The sequence below is a fragment of the Aotus nancymaae genome, unplaced genomic scaffold (genome assembly GCF_030222135.1).
Source record: "Aotus nancymaae isolate 86718 unplaced genomic scaffold, 86718_ANA_hifiasm-v0.15.2.pri h1tg000049l, whole genome shotgun sequence".
Taxonomy (NCBI): Eukaryota; Metazoa; Chordata; class Mammalia; order Primates; family Aotidae; genus Aotus; species Aotus nancymaae.
This window is the reverse complement of record NW_026988463.1, coordinates 28,840,501-28,863,349: the sequence shown is the minus strand read 5'-3', so window position 1 is coordinate 28,863,349 and position 22,849 is coordinate 28,840,501. Positions and strand designations below refer to the sequence as shown.

General features: G+C 36.9%; 1 protein-coding gene across 1 annotated transcript in view; it reads left to right on the top strand.

Annotated features, from left to right (window-relative positions):
* The window catches only part of LOC105729256 (zinc finger protein 724-like), a 39,281-nt gene that overhangs the window by 6,636 nt on the left and 9,796 nt on the right, over window positions 1-22,849 (top strand). Inside the window, exons 2-3 of the mRNA XM_021676237.2 lie at window positions 10,447-10,573; window positions 11,721-11,816. Coding sequence (XP_021531912.2) covers window positions 10,447-10,573; window positions 11,721-11,816 — 223 coding nt within the window. The remainder of the gene's footprint in view (window positions 1-10,446; window positions 10,574-11,720; window positions 11,817-22,849) is intronic.

Below are 22,849 nucleotides of genomic sequence, written 5' to 3'. Positions count from 1 at the left end.
CAGCGTCTGTTAATTTTTGACTTTTTAATAATAGCCATTCTGACTGGTGTGAAATGGTATCTCATTGTGGTTTTTCCTTTCATTTCTCTAATAATTACTGATGAACATTTTTAAAAATATACCTGTTAGCCGCAGGTATGTCTTCTTTTGAAAAGCATGTGTTCATGTTTTATTGCCTACTTTTTACTGAGGTTGTTTGCTTTTTTTCTTGTAAACTTGGTTAAGTTTTTTATAGATTCTGGATATTAGACCCTTGACAGAAACATAGTTTGCAAATTTTTTTTTTTAATTCTGCAGGTTGTCTGTTTACTCTGTTGATGATTTTCATTTCTATGAAGAAGCTTTTTTGTTTAATTAGGTCCCATTTGTCAATTTTTGCTTTTGTTGCAATTGCTTTGGTACCTTCGTCATGAGATCTTTGCCAGTTTCTGTGTTTAGAATGGTATTTTCTAGATTATCTGTCAGTGTTTTTATTTATTTATTTTTTACAACTTTAAGTTTTACATTTAAGTCTTCAATTTATTTTAAGTATTTTCTTGTATATGGTGTAAGGATGGAATCTAGTTTCAATCTTCTACATAGTACTAGCTAGTTATTTCAGCACCATTTATTAAATAGGGATTTCTTCCTAAATTCTTTTCTTCAGCTTTGTTAAAGTTCAGATAGTTTTAGGTGTGCGACATTATTTCTAGGCCTGTATTGTGTTGCATTGGTCTATCAGTCTGTTTTTTGTTCATTTGTTTGTTTTTTGTTGTATTGTGTTGTGTTGTGTTTCATTTCCAGTACCATGTTGCTTTTGTTACTGTACCCTTGTAGTATTGTTTGAGGTTGGTAATGTAATGCCTTCAGTTATATCCTTTTTGCGTAGGATTGCCTTGGCTATTTCTTTGTTGTTGTTCCATATGAAATCTAAAATAGTTTGTTGTTGTTGTTGTTACTGTTGTTCTGCTAAAAATGGTCTCAGTGGTTTAACAGAAATAGCATTAAATCTGTAAATTTCATTGGGCAGTGTGGCCATCTTAATAATATTGATCTTTTCTATTTATGAGCATAAAATGGTTTTCCATTTCTTTGTGTCATCTCTGACACAAAGTGTTTTATATTTCTTTTTGAAGAGATCTTTCACCTCCCTGGTTAGCTGTATTCCTAGATATTGGGAATGGATTTTTTTTTTTAATTTGGCTTTTGGTTTGGTTGTTGTTGATGTACAGGAATGCTACTGACTTTAGTACATCTATTTTGTATTTTGAAACTCTGCTAAAGATGCTTGTCAGTTTAAAGAGCTTTTCCACTGAGACTGTAGGATTTTCTAAATATAAAATCATGTCATTTGCAAACAGATAGTTTGACTTCCTCTCTTTCTGTTTGAATGTTTATATTTTTTCTCTTGCCTGATTGCTCTGGCTGGAACTTTGAATTCTATGTTAAATAAGAGTGGGGAGAGAAGGCAGTTTTGTCTTCCTCCAGTTTTCAAGGAGAAATACTTTCAGCTTGTTTTCATTCAGCATTTTGGTTTTGGGTTTGTCACTGATAACTCATTATTTTGAAGTATGTACCTTCAATGCATAGTTTGTTGAGGGCTTTTAACATAAAAGATGTTAAATTTTATTGAAAGCTTTTTCTGCCTCTATTGAGATAATTTTGTGTGTTTTATGTTTAGTTCTGTTTATGTGATTTATAGCATTTATTAATTTGTATGTTGAACCAATCTTGCATCCCACGGATAAAACCTACTTGAACACAGTGGATTAGCACTTTGATGTGCAGCTGGATTTGGTTTGCTGGTATTTCATTGAGGATTTTTTTCATCAATGTTTATCAAAATTATTGGCCTCAAGTTTTCTATTTTTGTTTTATCTCTGCCAAGTTTTGGTATCAGAATGATGCTGTTCTTATATAATGACTTGGTGAGGAGTCCCTCTTTCTCAATTTATTTGAAATAGTTATAGTAGAAATGGTACCAGGTCCTCTTTGTATGTTTGGTAGAATTCAGCTGTGAATCTGTCTGGTCCTGGGCTTTTTGTTCTTTTTGGTTGGTAGCCTATTTATTTACAAATGTAGTTTTGGAGCTTGTTATTGGTCTATTCAGGGACTCAATTTTTTTTTTTTTTTTTTTTTGTTAATCTTGGGAGGATGTATTTGTCTAGAAATTTATCCACTGTTTTCTAGATTTTCTAGTTTGTGTGCACAGAGATGTTTACCGTAGACTTCAATGATTATTTATATTTTTGTGGGGTCACTTATAATGACCCTTTTGCCATTTCAAGTTTGAATCTTTGTTCTTCATTAATCTAGCTAGTGATTTATTTAACTACAGTCTCATTGGAAAAGCTCTTTAAACTGACAAACATCTTTAGCAGAGTTTCAAAATACAAAATAGATGTACATTCTTTTATTGATGATATTAAGTTTAAATTGAGATGTTTCTACCTTTTTGATGTGAACATTTAATGGTATAAATTTTCCTTTTGACACTGTCTTAGCTCTGTTGCAGAGATTCTGTTACGTTGTATCTTTATTCTCATTTATTTCAAAGAATTTCTTAGTTCTTGCCTTAATATTTACCCAAAAGTCATTTAAGTGCAGGTTGTTTAATTTCCATATAACTGTATAATAGCAAGTGTTTTTTTAAATGGAATTATATTTTTATTAACCTGTAGTTGGTGTGTGTGGTTGGTATGATTTTTGAGATTTTTGAATTTGCTGAGAATTGTTTTATTTCTGATTGTGTGGTCAGTTTTATTTTTTTTGACACAAAGTTTCAATGTGTCACACAGGCTGGAGTGTATTGGTGTAATGTCAGCTCAGTGCAAACTCTGCCTCCCAAGTTCTAGCGATTCTCCTGTCTCAGCCTCCTGAGTAGCTGAGATTACAGGTGCCCAACATCACACCTGGCTCATTTTTGTATTTTTAGTAAAGACGGTTTCATCATGTCAGGCAGGCTGGTCTCAAACTTTTGACCTCAGGTGATCCACCTGCCTCAGCCTCCCAAACTGCTGGGATTACAGGCTTGAGCCACTGCACCCATCAGTGTGGTCTATTTTAAGAGTATGTGCCACATGGTAATGACAAGAGTGTATATTATCTTGGTTTTAGATGGAGAGTTTTGTAGATGTATATTTGGACTATTTGGTCAAGTGTTGAGTTTAGGTCCTAATATCTTTGTTAATTTTCTGACTCAAAAATCTGTCTAATAGTGTCTATGGGATGTTGCAGGCTACCACTGTTATTGTGTCAGAATCTAAATCTCTTTATAGGACTCTAAGAACTTGCTTTATTCATGTGCAACCATGAACTTTTTATAACACTTTTTCTCCTCTGCTTTTTTAAATATAAACATTCTTCCAAGTGCACCGTGTGCCCAGGGCTATTCCTTAGATGCCTGAATCCAGTGTCTACTAAAATTCAGATGTCCAAGGGTTCAAAAACATGTCCAGAGACCTGGCTGCTTTAGAAGAAAACATAAATGAGAAATAAGTGGCTTTATTCTCCTATCTAAAAATCAAGGAGAATATTTTGCTCATCTCTCTTAAAGCATTTAGATTATATGTAGGTTTGTTCTGTGTTTTTTAGAAAATATATGTAAGTAATTGTAACAGCTAAATGAACCCTTTCTCATTCTTATTGACTCAGGATTGTATTCATTTAGAACCTTAGATTCATTGCTTTTTATTTTTGCTTTGGCAAAGGTTTATGTTTTCTATTTTTAGTTTTTTAAAGTAGACACAGATTGGTTTAGATTAAAGCTCATTGTAAGAGAACACAAAAGTTGAACACAAGGTCAGGATTACATTTAGCATTACAGAATGATAAAGTCAAAAAGATGCTGATTATGTTTGATAGAAAAGTGATTATCCAAGGTAATTATTGAATATTTGCAGGATGAAGTACTTACACTGCAAAAGCAGTTCAGTATATTAACTGAACAGTGGAGTCTGTAGCTGTACTTTGACTTCTGTTTATTACTTTAGAACAATTAGCATAGTTATGTATAGTGTTCCTAAACAACATGCATTTACATAAATTAAGCATTATTTTTTAAAATAGTATGTATATAAAGTCATAATATTATTTACTTTGAATATATATTCTTTTTTTTGAGATGGAGTTTTACTCTTGCTGCCCAGGCCTGACTGCAATGGCATGATCTCAGCTCGCTGCAACCTCCACCTCAAGGATTCAAGTGATTCTTCTGTCTCAACTTGTTAAGTAGCTGGGATTACAGGTGCCTGCCACCATGCCAGGCTAATTTTTTGTATTTTTAGTAGAGACAAAGTTTCACAATGTTGGCCAGGCTGGTCCAGAACACTTGACCTCAGGTGGTCCACCTGCCTTGGCCTTCCAAAGTGCTGGGATTACTGGCATAAGCCACCACTCCTGGACTGAATACATTTCTTAAATAGTTATTGAAATATTGTCATTAATACTTTTGAAATATAAATTGCTTTAATTGAATCATGGTTAAAGACAATTTTTTAAAATCCTACATGCATTGTGACTACTACATTAAAATTATTTATACTTAGATATTTATATCTAGTATCCAGAGCAAATTTGCTACCAAATTGTTACAAGAGATATTAGTCTGACACACTTACTAATTTATCTAGTAGGAATAACTATAGGTAAGTGTAAGTTTAGTGTCTTTTATTTTACTAAATTTGAATGTTGCTATTACAGGACAAACAAGTGGTGTGGCCACCCAAACACTATAATAGGTCTTCAGTTACCTATGGTCCAAGCGCAAATATATTCCACTATATGAACAAAGTCAGTCCAATTTTTCATCAAAATGGTGGAAATTGTCAAATGTATTCTGATATAAATTCCCCATTCAATGGCAGGAGATGAGAGAGCAACAGAGATAAAAGAGACACTTAATAAAATTCTGCTGAGGGTATGACCCCTTTCTTCATAGTGCTTATGTTTCTCATGCTGAGAGTAGCTGTACACTTTGGGTGTTTAGAGATAAATTTCTTTTGGGAAAATATTTTCTGGCTGACTTAGTCTTGTATGTAATCTGAGGTTTTTCTTCAGATGCTTTTAACTTTTTTTTTTCCAATGTAATCTTGCTCAGACTGAGAGCTGTTTTTCCTTTTTAAAGCTTTGGGTGTCTTTCAGAAGCCCTTTTAGTATCTCATGGCATCTGTGAATGAGGTACATGGTCACAGTGAGAGCTCTTGGATCTGTCTCTATCTAGACTCATGCCAGAAATCCAGCAGTATTTTTTCTATGACACTGTTATAAATAGAAACTGAGGCTGAAATGCTGCTCCTGTTCCTATTATTTCAAAGCTACAGTTCTACCCAGGAGGACTGCAGGATCTCCTCCTACAGCTCAGGCTTCAGTCTCTAATGTGGCACTGGAATGCTGCTTTGGCAACTGATGTTCACATATGATGTGAGATGTCACTGTAAGCTCTGTGCTGTGAGCTGTGTTCTGTGTTGGATTGTAGGAATCAAGAGAGGACACTAGCCACCAGGAGTGGGCAAGCAGGAGGGCCATAGCCTAGTGCTCAGGGAGTAGAGAGCCATTGCTTTAAAATGTAAAAAGCCAGAAAGGTAGCACCCTATTCAACCATTTATGTTGGAGAGTGAGCGTCTACCTTCAGCAGACACCTGGCTTCAAATTGCAAAATTGCCTTCTGTCATGAAGATGTGAAAAGTTGATTTTGTCATTGAATATAAGTAATTAGCATACATGGATGGCCACCTTAGTTACCAGGTGAATTTAGAATGAACTATGTGTGACATGGTGCTATAAATTCTACTTGTGGACTAATTATGGTGACCATTTTTCTGTCTTTGCAATCTCTTAAGCAGATTGACTTTGATATATGTCACATTCGAGTTTAATGGTATGATAAAACAGTTTTTTTCTTTTCTATTATGTGGAGTTTCTCTGGGGCTGGAGAAAATTTTTCTCTTAATTATACTTTCCAGATACTGTCTAGAATCATCAGAAATGATATAAACATATAAGGTGCCAACCAAGCTTAACTCTAGCAAGGACTTTCCCCCTCTGCCTTCCAGTAAACTCATAATTGTGCTGCAGAGTGCATGCTGTCCCCTGAATATGCAGGCAGAATTGTGTCTCTGTCTATTTGCTATCTGTAGTCTCCTACAGTCACTTCTAGAGAGGCTAGATCAGATTTTTACAAATTTCACAGGGCAGCAATCAATCATAATACATCTTTCAGTGACTCTTGTGTTTCAGACCTGAAACTGATTCACAGACCATGGGGCCAGCCCAGAAACCCAATCAGAGTAATGACATGTAGACATGAGAATCTTCACTTTCCCCTTCCTCCTCTTGCTAAAATACCCACACATTTCTTCTTACTAAAATGCCCACAAAGGTGCAGGTAACATCTGTTACTATTTCAACAATCCAGGCCCTAAACCTGCAGCTCTAAATTCTGAATCTTGAGATTTTGGGGGACAAAAACCTTTTATTTGAGAAATACAAATTCAGTTGTCAAACTGAGAGAGACATTAAAATGAAAGCACAGTTTTGTCTTTTTTTCACCTTTGAACTACATTCATCTCTTAAAACTGTTTGCTGTTGCCATTAATTAAATGACAATAGCTATAAATTAAACTGCTAATGTCACACTGGACACCATAACCCAAACCCTAAACCTTGACAATGTATATTCAATCAATAATTGTTATTTCTATGAATAAATAAGAATGTTTGTATTAGCCCACTCTCTATCCTTCTATTTTTACCTTTACAAATTCACTGGTAACTACTGCTAATTAAAATGTAGATTCCAGGCAACTTGAATGTTTGCTTTCAAGTTACAATCCTCATGTTTGGCCCAAATACACTGTCTACTCATATTCATGTTGACTCATCTTTTTTCTTTTAGGTAGATATATCACTTAGAATGTACTAGAGCAGCCTGTAAGAGGGGCTTTCTCATTTGATTGTACTCCATTTGCTGTAACATCCAAGAATGCAGAGCCCGGTTGATCCCACCTACAATCTGCACATAAGTTCTGGCCTCTGCCTGGTATTACAAAACAGGGCCAGATGTAGAATTAAAAATGTACTGAAAACCAACAAAAGGCCTTTTCTGCATTGTGAGGTGTCAACATTGACATCTTAAAGTTTCTCTTTGAGAATGTGGCACTTTGAGCTTTTCAGCTTTTATCCAGTGACCTGCTATAATTACATGAAAACCAAATCTGATGGCAAAATGTGCAAGTGTAAAAAGGCATCTTAGGAGTGAGAAACGAAGACCACAGTGTATCCAGAGCATACTCACAACACAACTACCTGTAAAATGTGATTCTGTAGTGCAGTATTCTTCTCTTTCCTCTTACCCAAGAGCTAGCTAGTCAGGACCAGGCGATCCAGGTTCTAAAGCTACACCAGGGCAGTTCTGTTTTCTATTTAGAATAAGCCTGAGTTTCCCCTGCCTGGCTTACCATTGGGCCATCAGCCCAGGCTCACTTGAAGCCCTCTCACAATCACCTCAGTGTTGTTGAGAAATCTGAGGATGTCCAGAGCAGAACTGTGTCAGTCAGACAAGAGCATTTAATTCTCCTAAGTCTCAGTGTAAGAGAAATGAGTCGGCCTGTGTTTGTTCCTCCCCTCATACAAAATATATCTTTAGTATCCAGATGAAAGTTTCCAGTTTCCTGGTAGTTAAGTGAAAAACAAGGTCTGGAGACTCAAACAGATAAAGTATTTTTTATTTTTTATGACCATTCGGAAAATATTTGAAGCAGTTACGGTTTTTACCATCCAGGAAATTTTAGCATAGACTAGTGACAAGATACATTGTTGAATTAAGAATCATATGGTTGGGGCCAAGTGCAGTGGCTCAAACCTGTAATCCCAGCACTTTGGGATGCTGAGGAGGATGGATCAGGTGGTCAGGAGTTCAAGACCAGCCTGGCCAAGATGGTAAAACCCCGTCTCTACTAAAAATACAAAAATTAGCCAGGTGTGGTGGCAGGTGCCTGTAATCCCAGCTACTCAGGAGGTTGAGGCATGGAATTGCTTGAATCTGGGAGGCAGAAGTTTCAGTAAGCTGAGATCACATTGCTGCACTCCAGTCTGGGTGACAGAGCAAGACTCCATCTCAAAAAAGGAAAAAAAAAAAAAAAACAATCATATGGTTGGTGCAATAAATAGATCTGTGCAAATAAAACCTTAGGCTTTACTTGGGCCACTTTATATTTATGTGACTTCTGATGTCATCATCTTAAGAGATATTTAGGGACAGAATAGTTGTTATTACTATTTGTATTTATTTTACCTGGTGAGGAATACTTATTTATCCTCTTAGAAATTACCTTGGAAAATCTTAAGAGATTTGTTTTAATTGCTTATTAGTACATGTTATAAAATTGACAACATGGTGGCTAGAAAATATTAAAATTATACAAACTCTGGCATTGAAGTTTCTCCTAGGTAAACTTAGAAAAAACAGAACTGGAGATGCCCCCCAGAGGCATAGAGCACAGAATTCTACATAGGGTACTCTCCCTGACCCAGTTCCATTCAGATTAACCTTATTTGGGGGCTTCATTTAGATCTGACCCCACCTTGGAGTCTTGCCTCAGAGAATTGATTAGAGAAAATCAGAGTTTTGGGTGGTGAATCCTGGTACCCTTTCTTCTTCCTTCCTTCCTTCCTTCCTTCCTTCCTTCCTTCCTTCCTTCCTTCCTTCCTTCCTTCCCTCCCTCCCTCCCTCCTTCCTGCCTTCCTTTCTTTTCTTTTTTTTGATAGACTCTTGATCTGTAGCCCAGGCTGGAGTGTAGTGGTGTGATCTCAGCTCACTGCAACCTCTGTCTCCCAGATTCAAGAGATTCTTCTGCCTCAGCCTCTCTAGCACTGGTGTACCCACACACAGCTAATTTTTGTATTTTTAGTAGAGATGGGGTTTACTGTGTTGGCCAGGCTGGTCTCAATTTTCTGACCTCATAATCCACCTCTCAAAGTGCTTGGATTGCAGGTGTGAGTCACTGCGCCCGGCTGAATCCTGCTACCTTTCTAGAGCTGTTGTGCACAATTTCCTGAAACACAAAAGGAGATAAATGGAAAAAATCAAGTATGTATGTTGTCTTAATTTTTAAATTTTCTATTATAACCAATGCTTGCAGAGACTTTCCATCTAGCAACTTGTTTTCTATTCCTTCAGATCCAGTAGTTGTTAAAGCAGTAACAAGAAAATAAACATAAATGCAATAATGATTTCTCTAAACTACATTAACCTCTTCTGTATCCTTCTCATCTGACTATATTTAGCTTTTATTCTATACATTTTTAAAACAACCAATGATAGAGAAACAGAAAAGTAAATAAAAATGCTGGGCCCTTTATCTAAATAAGGGGAATTATTAGACACGTAGTGCCAACCCCAGTGTGTTATGAAGATTAAATCTCATAATATGTTATTCCCACACAGTTCTTTGTAACATACTCTTGATCACATAGTACTTGCTTAACAAACATTGCATTAATACCTGTGTACATGCTGTTTTCCAAATGCAGACTTACTACTTTCTGCTAAAGATCCAGCTAATAATATGATATTGTAGGATGGAGATTGATTGTCTTCATTTGTACCAAAAATTATATGTGTTGTGACAAGAGAGCTGAGTGTAAGGGATTCTGTGCTGTGCCTGTTTTTTCTCAAACTAATTCTAATGGTTAGGCTGGGGGGAGCAATGTCAGCACTGACAGTGGACTTGATTAAAATACACACTTATGGACCCTTTGCAAACCTCCGGAATCATATTACCTAGAGTCGGGCCAAAATTACCAAGAGATGTATAAGGTCATTCAAACTTGAGAGGTAATTCTTAGCTAAGTGGTTATCAGCCCAGGCTTCTAATTAGAATTACATGGCCAATTTGCAGAAATCTCTTTACTTGCATTTATGGGTGAGAGAAACTGGGAAAAACAGGTTCTTTCATTTACTGGATGTTTGACAAAATATTCTTCTTAGGCCAAAAACAGTTACATTACTGATGAACTTAATAGAAATTCAGAAATCAGTCTTTATTTCTAATCTTCTGAAAAAAATAATCTGCAAGACAAGATCTCCAGTTCATTGTACACATTGAAATTTGAGGGGTATCTTCTAACTTAACATGTCTTTTCCATGTGAAAAATATGCACAGCTCATTTTATTTCATGCAAATACAGCACATAAAAATGTACATTTGTGTTTCTGCCCTGAATTTTATACTTTGTAATCCAGAAAACTATTATATGTACACTGATGTTGTGGATTATGCCACTCTCTTTACACAGAGTTAGAGAATGCATTAGAATATAGTTCTGTGTTGAGAACTATTTTATAAATCAGTCCTATAAATTAGAAGCACTTCTTTTTACTCTCATTTCATATTGAGTCAAATTAAAAATTCTGCCCATGGCTGCTTGATAAATATATGTGTGTATGTGTGTGTGTGTGTTTATCAGGGACCGTTGACATTTATGGATGTGGCCATAGAATTCTCTCTGGAAGAGTGGCAATGCCTGGACACTGCACAACAGAATTTATACAGAGACGTGATGCTAGAGAACTACAGAAACCTGGTCTTCCTTGGTAAGAATAACTTCAATACGCATTCATAATATACCCTAAAGGTTTTATTCTATTTTATTCGTAAAATGTTTTTGGTAATTTTTGCTTTGTACAAATAAATTTAAGATTCCTGTTTTGTAAAAAATTTTGGAAATTTGTTTAGAGAGGGGTATCTTCAAGATGTTTCATGTTGATCTGAATTTTCCACATTCCTGAGCTGATCTGTATTTTTTACTGTAGATTATTGGTAATGACAGAAAGTCGGTGGCTTAAAGTATTGTTTCCTACACCTTAAAATCTAATTACCACCACCAGTTTTTTTTGTTTGTTTGTTTGTTTGTCTTGTTTTGTTTTTGTGATGGAATCTTTCTCTGTTCTCATGCTGGAGTGCAGTGGTGCAAGCTTGACTCACTGCAGCCTCCACCTCCTGGGTTCAAGCAGTTCTCCTGCCTCAGCCTCCTGAGTAGCTGGGATTACAGGCACATATCATAACCCCCAACTATTTTTTTTTCTTTTTTTGTATTTTTAGTAGAGATGGGATTCCACCATTTTGGCCAGGCTGATCTCTAACTCCTGACCACAGGTGATCTACCTGCCTCAGTCTTTGATATTGCTGGGATTAGAGGTGTAAGCCACTGTGCCTGGCCTTCCTCCACCAGTTTTTGATTCAGTAGTACTAGAAAGTGAAATTAAGAACATATAGATTTAAGCTGGGCATAGTGACTCATGTCTGTAATACCACCACCTTGGGAGGTGAATCACCTGAGGTCAGAAGCTTGAGACCAGCCTGACCAACATGGAGAAACCCCATCTCTACTAAAGTTAAAAAATAATAGCTGTGCATGGTAGTGCATGCCTGTAATCCCAGTTACTCGAGAGGCTGAGGCAGAAGAATTGCTTGAACCCAGGGATTGGAGGTTGCAGTCAGCCGAGATAGTGCCATTGCACTCCAGCCTGGGAAATATGAATAAAACTTCATCTCAAAAACAAAACAAAAAAATGCAAATTAAAAATTTTAAAATATTAAAAATTTTTGTTGTAAATTATTATTTTGGAAGTAATTTACTAAGATACTCTATTCTATCATTCTTATTGAGCAAATTACTAGCTTAAGAATTGGAGAATATGAACAACATTCATGTTACCTTATTTATTTTTAATAAAACAGGTACTGCTTTCTCTAAGCCAGACCTGATCACCTATCTGGAGCAAGGAAAAGAGCCTTGGAATATGAAGAGACATGAGACTGTAGCCAAACCACCAGGTATGTGAGAATGAATGCAACAGATGAGAGGTCCAAAAGTTGAAGCAAAAGTTAGTCCTTAAAATGTGATTTGGGAAGCTGTGTTCCAAAGGAAAGGAAATTGTTTCTGGGATGCCTGAGGACTTTTTTATTTTGCTCTCACACAGAGGTACCTTCTGTCTTATGTTTTTAAATGTTCCAAAGATTCTGCTTTCTCTTTGGTGATCTTTTTTCAAGTTTACAATGAGAGCCCAAAGTCCTCTTCATGAAGTATAAGAGACTGCACAATCTGACTGCTTCTCCATTGTTTTGGGCGATACACACATATCTGCGTAATTGTGAGAAATCTCTATGTTAAATTCTTGTTTTAAATTCTCTTTTAACATCATGCCTGAAATGTGTAAGTGGTGGTTTATGTCCCATCTTTGTTGCTGTTGTTCATTTTTCTACACAATCCATCCACTTTTTATTACTAGAGCCTTGAAATATAGTTTGAAATTATGAAGTATGATGCCTTTCTGCTTTGTTCTTTTTCCTCAAGACTGCTTTGACTATTCAAAGTTTATTGTAGTTTCATGTAAATTTCAGAATTGCATTTTTCATGACTGTGAGAAAAATATCACTGAAATTTTGAAAAGGAGTTCAGAGAATCTATAGATTACTTTGGATAATATGGCACTTTAAAAATATTCTTTCAATCCATAGACATAAAAAATTTAAATTTATTTACGTCTCCTTTAATTTCGATTTGATTTTAATTTTATTATATTTATTATATTGATATCTTGCAAATATTTTTTACACCTGCTTAATTGTTTTCTTAGAAACTTACTGTTTTAATACTATTCCAACCAAATTGTTTTTCTGTTATATCAGAGAGTTTAAGTGTATGGAAATATAACTTATAATTTAATTTTATCTCATTTTTCCAATTTAATGAGTATATTTATTAGTTTAGACAGGTTTTAATGTACTCTTTATAGTTTTTTATATATAAGACTATACAAGCTAGAAACAGCAACTTTTTACTTATTTGTCTTCATTTTCCATGTCTTTAAAAAGCTTTTTGACTAATTCTTCTGCCACATAGTTTCAATGCTGTGTTAAAATAGAAGCATTGACAATGGGCACAATATAGTTTTGCATTGGTGTCTGTGAATTTGAAGGAGCAAATACCTCTTCAAGTTTTTGTAAAATGGTTTTAGAAGGTAAAGATTTTCTTTTGCTATGTCCTCAGGGTGATGGGATGCTCTCTGGGTTTGGTGGAGAAGGTTTGTAGTTTGGTTTGTCACAAGACTTCTGAGTGTACATTAGGGTCCACCTTTAGTTGACTTGTGACAAAGAGCTTGGGTAGTTATAATTTCCAATTTATTTTTAGACAGACTGAATATCCTTCTGGACTTTGATTTCTAGAGCAGACACTAAGGGAGGTGTCTGCAGTGGGCCTTATATCAGGATGTGGATCAGTATGGCTTTCACTGAATACCAGAGGATTCTTCTTTCTTTCTTTTCTTTTGAGATAGAGTCTCACTCTGTCACCCACACTGGAGTTCAGTGGTGCAATCTTGGCTCACTGCAACCTCTGCCTCCCATTTTTAAGCAATTCTCTGCCTCAGCCTCTGAGTAGCTGGGAATACAGGCACCTGCCCCCATGCCTGGCTAATTTTTGTATCTTTAGTAGAGACGGGATTTCACCACCTAGGCCAGGCTGGTCTTGAACTCCTGACCTCATGATCCACCCACCTCAGCCTCCCAAAGTGCTGAGATTACAAGAATAAGCCATGGCACCTGGCCCGAAATAGGATTTTTCTAGGTCACTGTGTGGGTTTCTATGTAGTCATATCTAGCCATGAACTGTGGTCCAGGAAGCTAAAACTGAGTCATTGAACAGCTTCAGAGATCACAGTAAAGGCCAAGGTCTGCCCGCCTGCCTGCAGGTCTATTAATTTGTATCTTCCTCCAGGCCTCTGGAGTGGAAGGCCTCTCCCAGATGGTTTCTGGGAGGAGTTTGGGATGGTTACAGAGTAAGTTCACAATTCTCAGTGAGACCAAGTTGGGTGGACCATTCATTTCCTGGTCTTTAGCCAAGAGCAGAGGTCCTGTAGTTTGCTACCTTAATGAAGGCCTGCCTTCTGAAAGGAACACTCCTCAATTTTGGGCTTTAGCAGAGTTTTACAACTTCCTTCCTGGATCTTAAAGCTCTATTAAAGGCACTTATTTTTGAGATGGGGTCTTGCCACATAAATCAGCCTGGTCTTGAAATACTTTCCTGCAACAATTCTCCAACCTCAATGTACCATGTAGCTGTCATTATAGGGGTGAGCCATGATGTCTGACTCCAGTATGTAGGCATTTTTGTCAGGGATGGCTGACAAATTTTCTTGCTCTGGGGGAATCAGAAAATACAGCACCTGTTATTTTTCCATTTTACTGATGTTACTATCTCTATACATTTCTACTTTCTGTCTTCTATTTCAAATTTGTTTTCAACATTAGATTCAGAAATTTAGGACAATATGTTAAAATATACATGTTATGCATGTGTTACAGAATATTTGAGGTGTCAGTTTTTTTTTCCTGGAAACCCTCTGTGGCCAGTGGCCCCATTGCTTGAGTTCTTGTCCTGCATCCAGGAAGAACAAGGTATGCAGACAAGCGAAGGGTGAAGAAAACAAAGAGGATCTTTTTTTTTTTTTTTTTTTTTTTTTGTGGTGTGTGCCTGTAATCCCAGCTACTCAGGAGGCTGAGGCAGGAGAATTGCCTGAACCCAGGAGGCAGAGGTTGCGGTGAGCCAAGATTGTGCCATTGCACTCCAGCCTGGGTAATAAGAGTGAAACTCCGTCTCAAAAAAAAACAAAAACAAAAACAAAAAAAAACTTGTGGATGTAGTTTCATGTTAGGGGCCACAGTGGGACATTTCCAGCTTGTTCTGGGGTCTGGGTGGGGTGCCGGATTGTTGATGGTGCCCTGAGAGAAATGAATCACAAGAGCAAAAGGAGGTGTCAGCATCTGACTCTTTCTGCTGAGTTTTGTCTGCAAAAACTAATGTGCTCTGAGACTAAGGTTGTGTCTGATAATGTCAAAATGGCAAAGTGAAATATGGAAAATGAAGTCAAACCAGTTATTTGCTTACACAAAGATTTTTTTTTTTTTTTTTTTTTTTTTTTTTTTAGAGAAAGAGAGAGAGAATAGGAAGGAGAAAAAAGGAAGAGAAAGAGAGAGAGAGAATGGGGAGGAGGGAGAAGGAAAAGAAAGAGGGAGAGAGAATGGGAGTATTGCTTTCTTGCCCAGGCTAGAATGCAATTTAGTAATGGGTATTGAAAACCTCTTTTATACTGATAATTATACTTAATGATGTAGTCAGGAAGGAATAAGGGAAGAAGATAACAAACAAACAGCCAACCAATATTTAATTTAAACCTATGAAATGCTATGCGATTACTGAGGAGTGATTTACTTCCAATTATATAGTCACCTTTGGAATAGGTGTGAGGTGGTAATGTATGTTTTGTGTATTTGAAGTGGAGAGTACTATAAATATTTATTAAGTTTACTTGTTCCGGGTCTGAGTTCAAGTTCTGAATATCCTTGTTAATTTTCTATCTCGTTGATCTATAGAATCGTTAGCTCTTCTTGTTGCATTGATTCTTTTGCCATTATGTAATGTCATTCCTCGCCTCTTTTGATCTTTGTTGCTTTAAAGTCTACTTTATCAGAGGTGAGAATTGCATCTCCTGCTTTTTGTTTATTAGTTTATTTTTACTCTCTGTTCAATTGGTAAATCTTCTTCCTTCTCTCTGAGTCTTTGTGTATTGTTTCATGTAAGATGGGCCCGGATGCAGCATACTGATGGGTTTTGGCTTTTTATCCAATTAAAATATATATAAGTTTAATACCAGCATTTGATGCTAGCTGGCTGTTTTGCCCATTAGTTGATGTGAATTTTTTATTGTGTTAAAGTTCTTTGCTTTTTGATATATTTTTGGAAAGGCTGATATTGGTTGTTCCTTTATATGTATAGTGCTTCTTTCAGAAGCTCTTGTAAAGCAGGCCTGGTGGTGGTGAACTCTCTAAGTACTTGTTTGTTCGCAAAAGATTTAATTTTTCCTTCGCACATAAAGCTTAGTTTGGCTGGATAGGAAATTCTGGGTTGAAAGTTCTTTTCTTTAAGGATGTTAAATATTGGTCCCCACTCTTTTCTGGCTTGTAGGGTTTCTGCTGAGAGATCTGCTGTAAGTCTGATAGGTTTCCCTTTATGGGTAACCTGAACTTTCTCTCTAGCTGCCCTTAGTATTTTCTCCTTCATTTCAACCCTAATAAATCTGGCAATTATGTGCCTTGGGGTTGGTCTTCTTGAAGAATATCTTTGTGGTGTTCTCTGTATTACCTGGAGTTGAATATTACCCTGCCTTGCCAGGTTGGGAAAATTTTCCTGAATGATATCCTGAAGAGTATTTTCCAACTTGGATTCATTCTCTTCATCACATTCAGGTACACCTATCAAACGTAAATTAGGTCTTTTCACATAGTCCCATATTTCCTGGAGACTTTGCTCATTCCTTTTCATCCTTTTTTCTGCATTCTTGTCTTCTCGTTTCATTTCACTGAGCTGGTCCTCGACTTCTGATATCCTTCCTTCTGCTTGATCAATTCGACTGTTTAAACTTGTGCATGCTTCGCGAAGTTCTCGTGTTGTGTTTTTCAGCTCCATCAATTCACTTATATTCTTCTCTAAATTGTCCATTCTCATTAACATTTCGTCAAACCTTTTTTCAAGGTTCTTAGTTTCTTTGCATTGGGTTAGAATAAGTTCTTTTAATTCACAGAAGTTTCTTATCACCCACGTTTTGAAACCTGCTTCTGTTATTGGAACACCCGTGTAATCTATTAAGCCTTGTTCCGTTACTGATGAGGAATTGCAATCCCCTGTAGAGGGAGAGGCATTCTGATTTTGAGTATTCTCTACCTTTTTACGCTGGTTTCTTCCCTTCATTATATATTTGTCCGTCTGTCGTCTTTAAAATTACCGACTTTCTAACTGGGTCTCTGACGTCCAACTTGTTGATTCCCTGCGCCGAAGTCTGAGCAATCCACTGAGCCGGCCAAAACAGCGGTGTTAAGATTGATGGTGCTTTTCTGCCCGGGAATATCCGGACTCTGCACCAAGAACTGGCGTGCTAAGGCACCAGCAAAACCGCCACGCCGGCCACAAGAGTCGCCCTGGCGACCCGTGGAGCTCCTCCACTGGGAATCTCGTGGTCTGTGAGCAACTAATATTCGTCTGAAAGTGTGGCGTCCTCTCATTCTTTGCGCTTTCACTGGGAGGTACGTGCCCGAGCTGCTAATCATCAGCCATCTTGGATCTCTGAGGATCTTTATTTAGTGTTAGAAGAGTTCAGAGGGAACCCACAGTGGGTAGCTCCTCTCTGTAGGCAGGTCATCTCATCAAGTGTTTAGCTCTCAGCAGAGAGGAGGCCCTGAGGAGAGGCTTCTCTCTGCAGGTGGGGTGTTCAGAGGTCTCTGAAGGTGTCCGAAGCTGCCAGCAGAGAAGGTAGCTCATCTCTGCAGCTGATCATCACATGGTTTCTGTGTCCTCTGCCCTCTCTGTCTAAGGCTGGGGTTTTTCTGGACCTCAGAGGGGAGTAAGGTCATTACATTTGGTCCATGGGTGGCCATAGGCAGGCTGGGAGGAGGCACCAGAAGTCCCCACTCTGGTCTGTGAGCCCCTAAATGTGGCACTCTACAAGGGACTCACTCTTTTCTGCCAAGAAATCTGTTACCTCCTACTGCCATTTATGACCCCATGGGCTTAGCTCCAACCCTGCTCTGAGATTGGAGTGTGCAGGCACTGGGAGAGGAGAGAGGCCATTAAGCAGGAGCAGACACCTCCAAGCCAGCAGAAATGGGGGAGCACCTTCCCAGGACTCCAAGGCTGGAGGTGGCAGAGATGCCCAGGTCTTCTACATGGGAGGGTGGCTGCAGTTGCACCCAGGGAGCTCCAACCCCACCAACTCAAAAGGGGTAGAGCTCCTGCTTGTCCTTGTGTAGCAGGAGGCCCAGGTCTGTAACTATGAGTCAGGCAGCTGCTGCTGCTGCACTTGGGAGGAAAGATCCTGCCCTCCCCCAGTGAAAAATATGATTGACAAAAGAAATTTAGTCACCTTTGTGATTTATAATAACCTAACACAATAATTTTAATTATTATTGATAACACAAACTCAGACATCAGAATTCCAGGAATCCCATAAAATTTTTGGAACACATATTAACATTTTCACTAAAATATTACCTGAAAAGCAAACACTATCTGATCAACAATCCTAAGTCAAGAAACATGTCAAATAATCCTGCTTACCTCTCCCTTGGATGCCCCGGGGGCCCTCTGTAGCATCCAAAAGCTAGGGGTTAAAAAAGACAATTTGGAAGCTTTAAAGACTCAAAACACTTAGTAGAAATTTAGGTTACTATAAGTCATCTGTTTAAAAGGCACATAGTTTTTTTGTTTTGTTTTTTTAAAGCAAAAAATCGGCAAGAGGGAAGATCCAGTATTTCAAACAATCTGTTTCTTGTCTTTTCCTTCTTTTTTAGATGATTTATTCATAAGTCAAAGAAAAATCTTTTTTCAAGGGAAAGAAAGCCAAATTTCACACTTGCATTAGTCTATTATTGTCAACCCCAACTTTTTAAATGAAACCTTATAGATAATTTCATCCAATATTAACCAGTTTGACCATGAGGTGCGATTCTTATTAAACTTTTATAACCCTTTACAAATTTGTGTTAAAAGTAGGTCAGTGCTTTAAGACACCCTTGGGCTCTTATTCAATGTTCAATTTATGGAAAAACCAAATAATATTTTATTGAATTTAATCAATATGTGGACACATAGATCCTCTTTATAATTTTTACACACTTTCCATAACTTGTTTAAACCTTTAGGTTTATCTTATTTAAAAACAATCCTTTAACTCTCTAAACTAGGCAAAAATTTGCATTTTCACACCTTCTTACAGTCTTTCACTAAAGATATATTTCACTTTCTTTACGCACCTTGCATGCACATCTGTTTTCAGTAGTCTCAATTACATGTTATAATGGCAACTGTTAGCAATCCTTAATTTTGGTGAAATACCTGGTAAGTTATTTCAGTTTTACATACTTAGGTGCAGATCAGGTTTGACTGTTTCTGGCATAGCTAGGGACATGGCATATGTTTCCAGCTCTTACCAATTTGTAAAGCAGGAAAGTCAAACAACTTTAAAAGTCCAAAGAAGCAGTTAGTGACCTTGAAGCATTTAACCAACTGAGTTTCTTACTTGTGTAATTTGAAAAGTATGTCTACATTTTATAGAAATTTCTATTTTTATTTTAGCAATAATTTTAAAGTTAGCTTATTTACTTAAGTTATACTTAAGTCACATGTATTTAAAAATTGCTAGCTGGGTGCATTGGCTCATGCCTTTAATCCCAATACTTTGGGAGGCTGAGGTGGTCAGATCACCTGAGGTCAGAAGCTCAAGATCAGCCTGGCTAAATGTAGTAGAGATGGGGAAACTCCATCTCTACTAAAAATACAAAATTAGCTAGGCATGGTGGCACACCTGTAATCTCAGCTACTTGGGAGGCTGAGACAGGAGAATTGCTTGAACTCAGGAGGTGGAGGTCTCAGTGAGCTGAAATAGCACCACTGCACTCAGGCCTGGGCAACAGAGTGAGAATCTGTCTCCAAAAAATAAATAAATAAGAAATAAAGAAAGAAGAAAGAATTGCTTACACTTACTTACATGAGCACTCTTACTTACAGACCAATTTGGTAGACACAACATTTAACAATAAGTATATAAACAAACACATGTAGACATGTATACACACAAACTAAGATCTAATCGCTTGGAACCCTAGTGATGACACAGCAGTATGATCTCCCTGGTTTTATTTGGTTTGACCCAATAGCTAATCCAATAAAGGCTGTGAACCAAAATTTTGGGTAAGGTAGTTTAAAAGCCCAACTTCTCCAGACTCCAAAGAACTCTGGGACCAAACAGCACCAAAGGAGAGCATCACATGCTAATTATGCCCACTGCTTAGAACCACAGCACAAAAGCCTGTATACATACAATGCCACTTCACTTTCCCATTCAGTGGTAAACTATACATTTCATACAGTTTTGGGGGTGATGCAGCATTGCAAATGTAAGAATTTTTTTTTTTTTGAGATGGAGTTTCACTCTTGTTCCCCAGGCTGGAATGCAATGGTGCAATCTCGGCTCATTGCAACCTCTGCCTCCTGCATTTAAGCAACTCTCCTGCCTCAGCCTCCCAAATAGCTGGGATTACAGGCATGTGCCAGTATGACCAGCTAATTTTTGTACATTTAGTAGAGACGGGGTTTCTCCATGTGGTTGGGCTGTCTCAAACTCCTGACCTTAGGTGATCCACCCACCTTGGCCTCCCAAAGTGTTGGGATTACAGGCATAAGCCACTGTGTCCAGCCTGAGAGACAATTCTAAGTAAGGTTTAGTCCTAGACCTCAGAATCACTGCCAGGTGTGTTGCCTTTTGGGATCCAATCTTAGAGTGTCAGATGTCTCTGACTTTAGGTGGGAACTGGTGTCACTTTATGCTTTCATCCCAGAGGCAATGGTCTACACACTTTCCTGTGCTAACCATCCCACTAGAGTGATAGCCATGAGCTAAAAGGAATCATAGCTTTATTATTTTCAAAGTATTTGATTTAAGTGCTTGAGCCCAAAAGATAGAGACCAGCCTGGTAAATATATAAAGAACCCCTCTCTGCAAAAAAAAAAATTAAAAATAGCCAGGCATGGCTGGGATTGTGGTCCCAGCAACTTGGGAGATTGATGGGGCAGAATTACTTGAGCCTGAAGGTGTCAGGCTACATTGAGCCATAATTGTGCCATTGCACTTCATCTTGGAATCTTGGATGACAGAGTGATATCCTATCTTTTTTTTTTCTTTTTTTGAGATGAAGTTTCTTTTTTGTTGCCCAGGCTGGATTGCAGTTGTGTGATCTTGGCTCACTGCAATCTCTGCCTCCTGGGTTCAAGTGATACCCATGCCTGAGCCTCCTGAGTAGTTGGGTTAACAGGCTTGTACCACCATGCCCAGCTCATTTTGTATTTTTACTAGAGATGGGGTTTCTCCATGTTGATCAGGCTGGTCTTGAACTCCCAACCTCAGGCAATCCACCTGCCTCACCTCCCAGATTGCTGGGATTCCAGGCATGAGCCACTGTACCTGGCCTTACCCTGTCTTTGAAAAACAAACAAACAAACAACAACAACAAAAAAAAAACACTGTACACTTCAGGCCTGTTAAGTATATTCACATTGTTATTCAAAAAACTTTAAGAAATTTTACATTTGTAAAATGAAAACTCAAAACCTGTTAAGTAACAACTGCCCATTTTACCCTCTTTTCAGCCCTTGAGAAACCTTCTTCCCCTTTCTGTTTTTATAAATGTGACTGCTTGACATATCTCATATAAGGGGTATCATATACTATTCATTGTTTTGTTACTGGCTTAGTTTAGGTAATATAATATTCTCAAGGTTTATCTTAAAATCTGAGAAGATTTTTAAATGTGACAAGTTTTTTTGAAGGCTAAATAATATTCCACTGTATGTATATGTTATATTTTGTGGTGTGTATATAAATCAAAAAACAACTGAGTTGCTTCCACCTTTTGGTTTTGTGAATACTGGTTCAATAAACATAGATGATTAAATATATCTTCCAGGTCCTGAGTTGCATAATTTGGATATAGATTCATAACTGGAATTGCTGTATTTGGTGATATTTTCATGTTTAATTATTTGAGAAACATTTATAACATTTTTAAATGATGGTTATATTTTTGTCTTCCACAAACAATCAGCATGTGTTGCATTTATATTGCATCATCAATGGATTTGCTGCTTTTAAAAGATTTATAATGGCCATTCTAATTGGTGTGAGGTTATTTCAGTTTTCATTATAATTTTTATGCATTTCTCTACAAATTACTAATTTTTTAATATCCTCTCAAATGCATCTTTCTGTTTAGTTAAATTATGTGTCCATTTCTAAATCTAGTTATTCAACTGTTTTTAAATTTTGAGTTGTTTATATATTCTGAATATTAACTTCTATCACATGTGATTAGTAAATATTTTGACTCATTTTCTAAAAGGTATTGTCACTCTATTGAATGTTTTCTTTGGTGTACAAAAATATTGAATTATAATATAGCTAAATGTTTCTGTTCTTTTCTTTGTTGGTCCTGCATTTAATGTTATATCTAAGAAAATAGTGCCAAGACCAATGTCATGTCTTTCCCTTATTTTGTTTCTAAGAGATTTGTTATTTTATTGTGTCTAAGTATTTTATTTCAACTATTTTTGTATATGGCTCAAGAAAATGATCCAACTTGATTTTATCAGTATAGATTTTTAGTTTTCAACATTATATTTTGACTATAAAATCAAATTATTACTCAAATTTGATAAAATATTATTTCTCTTTATTGTGTGGTCATGGCAACATGGTGGAAGATTATTAGATCATATACAAAACAGTTTATTTCTGAGCTCTCTATTCTGTTCTTTCATCTGTTTATCTGCCTTTGTGTTAGTACCACATTGTTTTTGTTATTGTAGCTTTTAATATGTTTTCAAATCAGGAAGTATAATGCCTCTTTGTTAATTTTCATGGGTGTTTGGTATAGTTCATAATCAAATTTTAAAATTTCAACCAATATTCTTGTAAAAAGTTGCTATTGGGATACTTATAGAAATTATATTACATTTGTATATCACCATGCGTTGTATTAACATCTTCAAAAATTTAAGTTTTTGACTATTGAGCAAGAATATGTTGAAGAGTGTGTTTTCATTTCATATGGTTTTTGATTTGCCAGTTTTATTTTTGCTATTAATTCCTAGTTACATTCAGTTTTGGTCACAAAGCACATGTGGATTATTTTGGTCTTTGGTATGGTGTGGCTTCTCTTCCCACCCAAATTTCATTTGGAATTGTTCTCCCATAATTTTGACG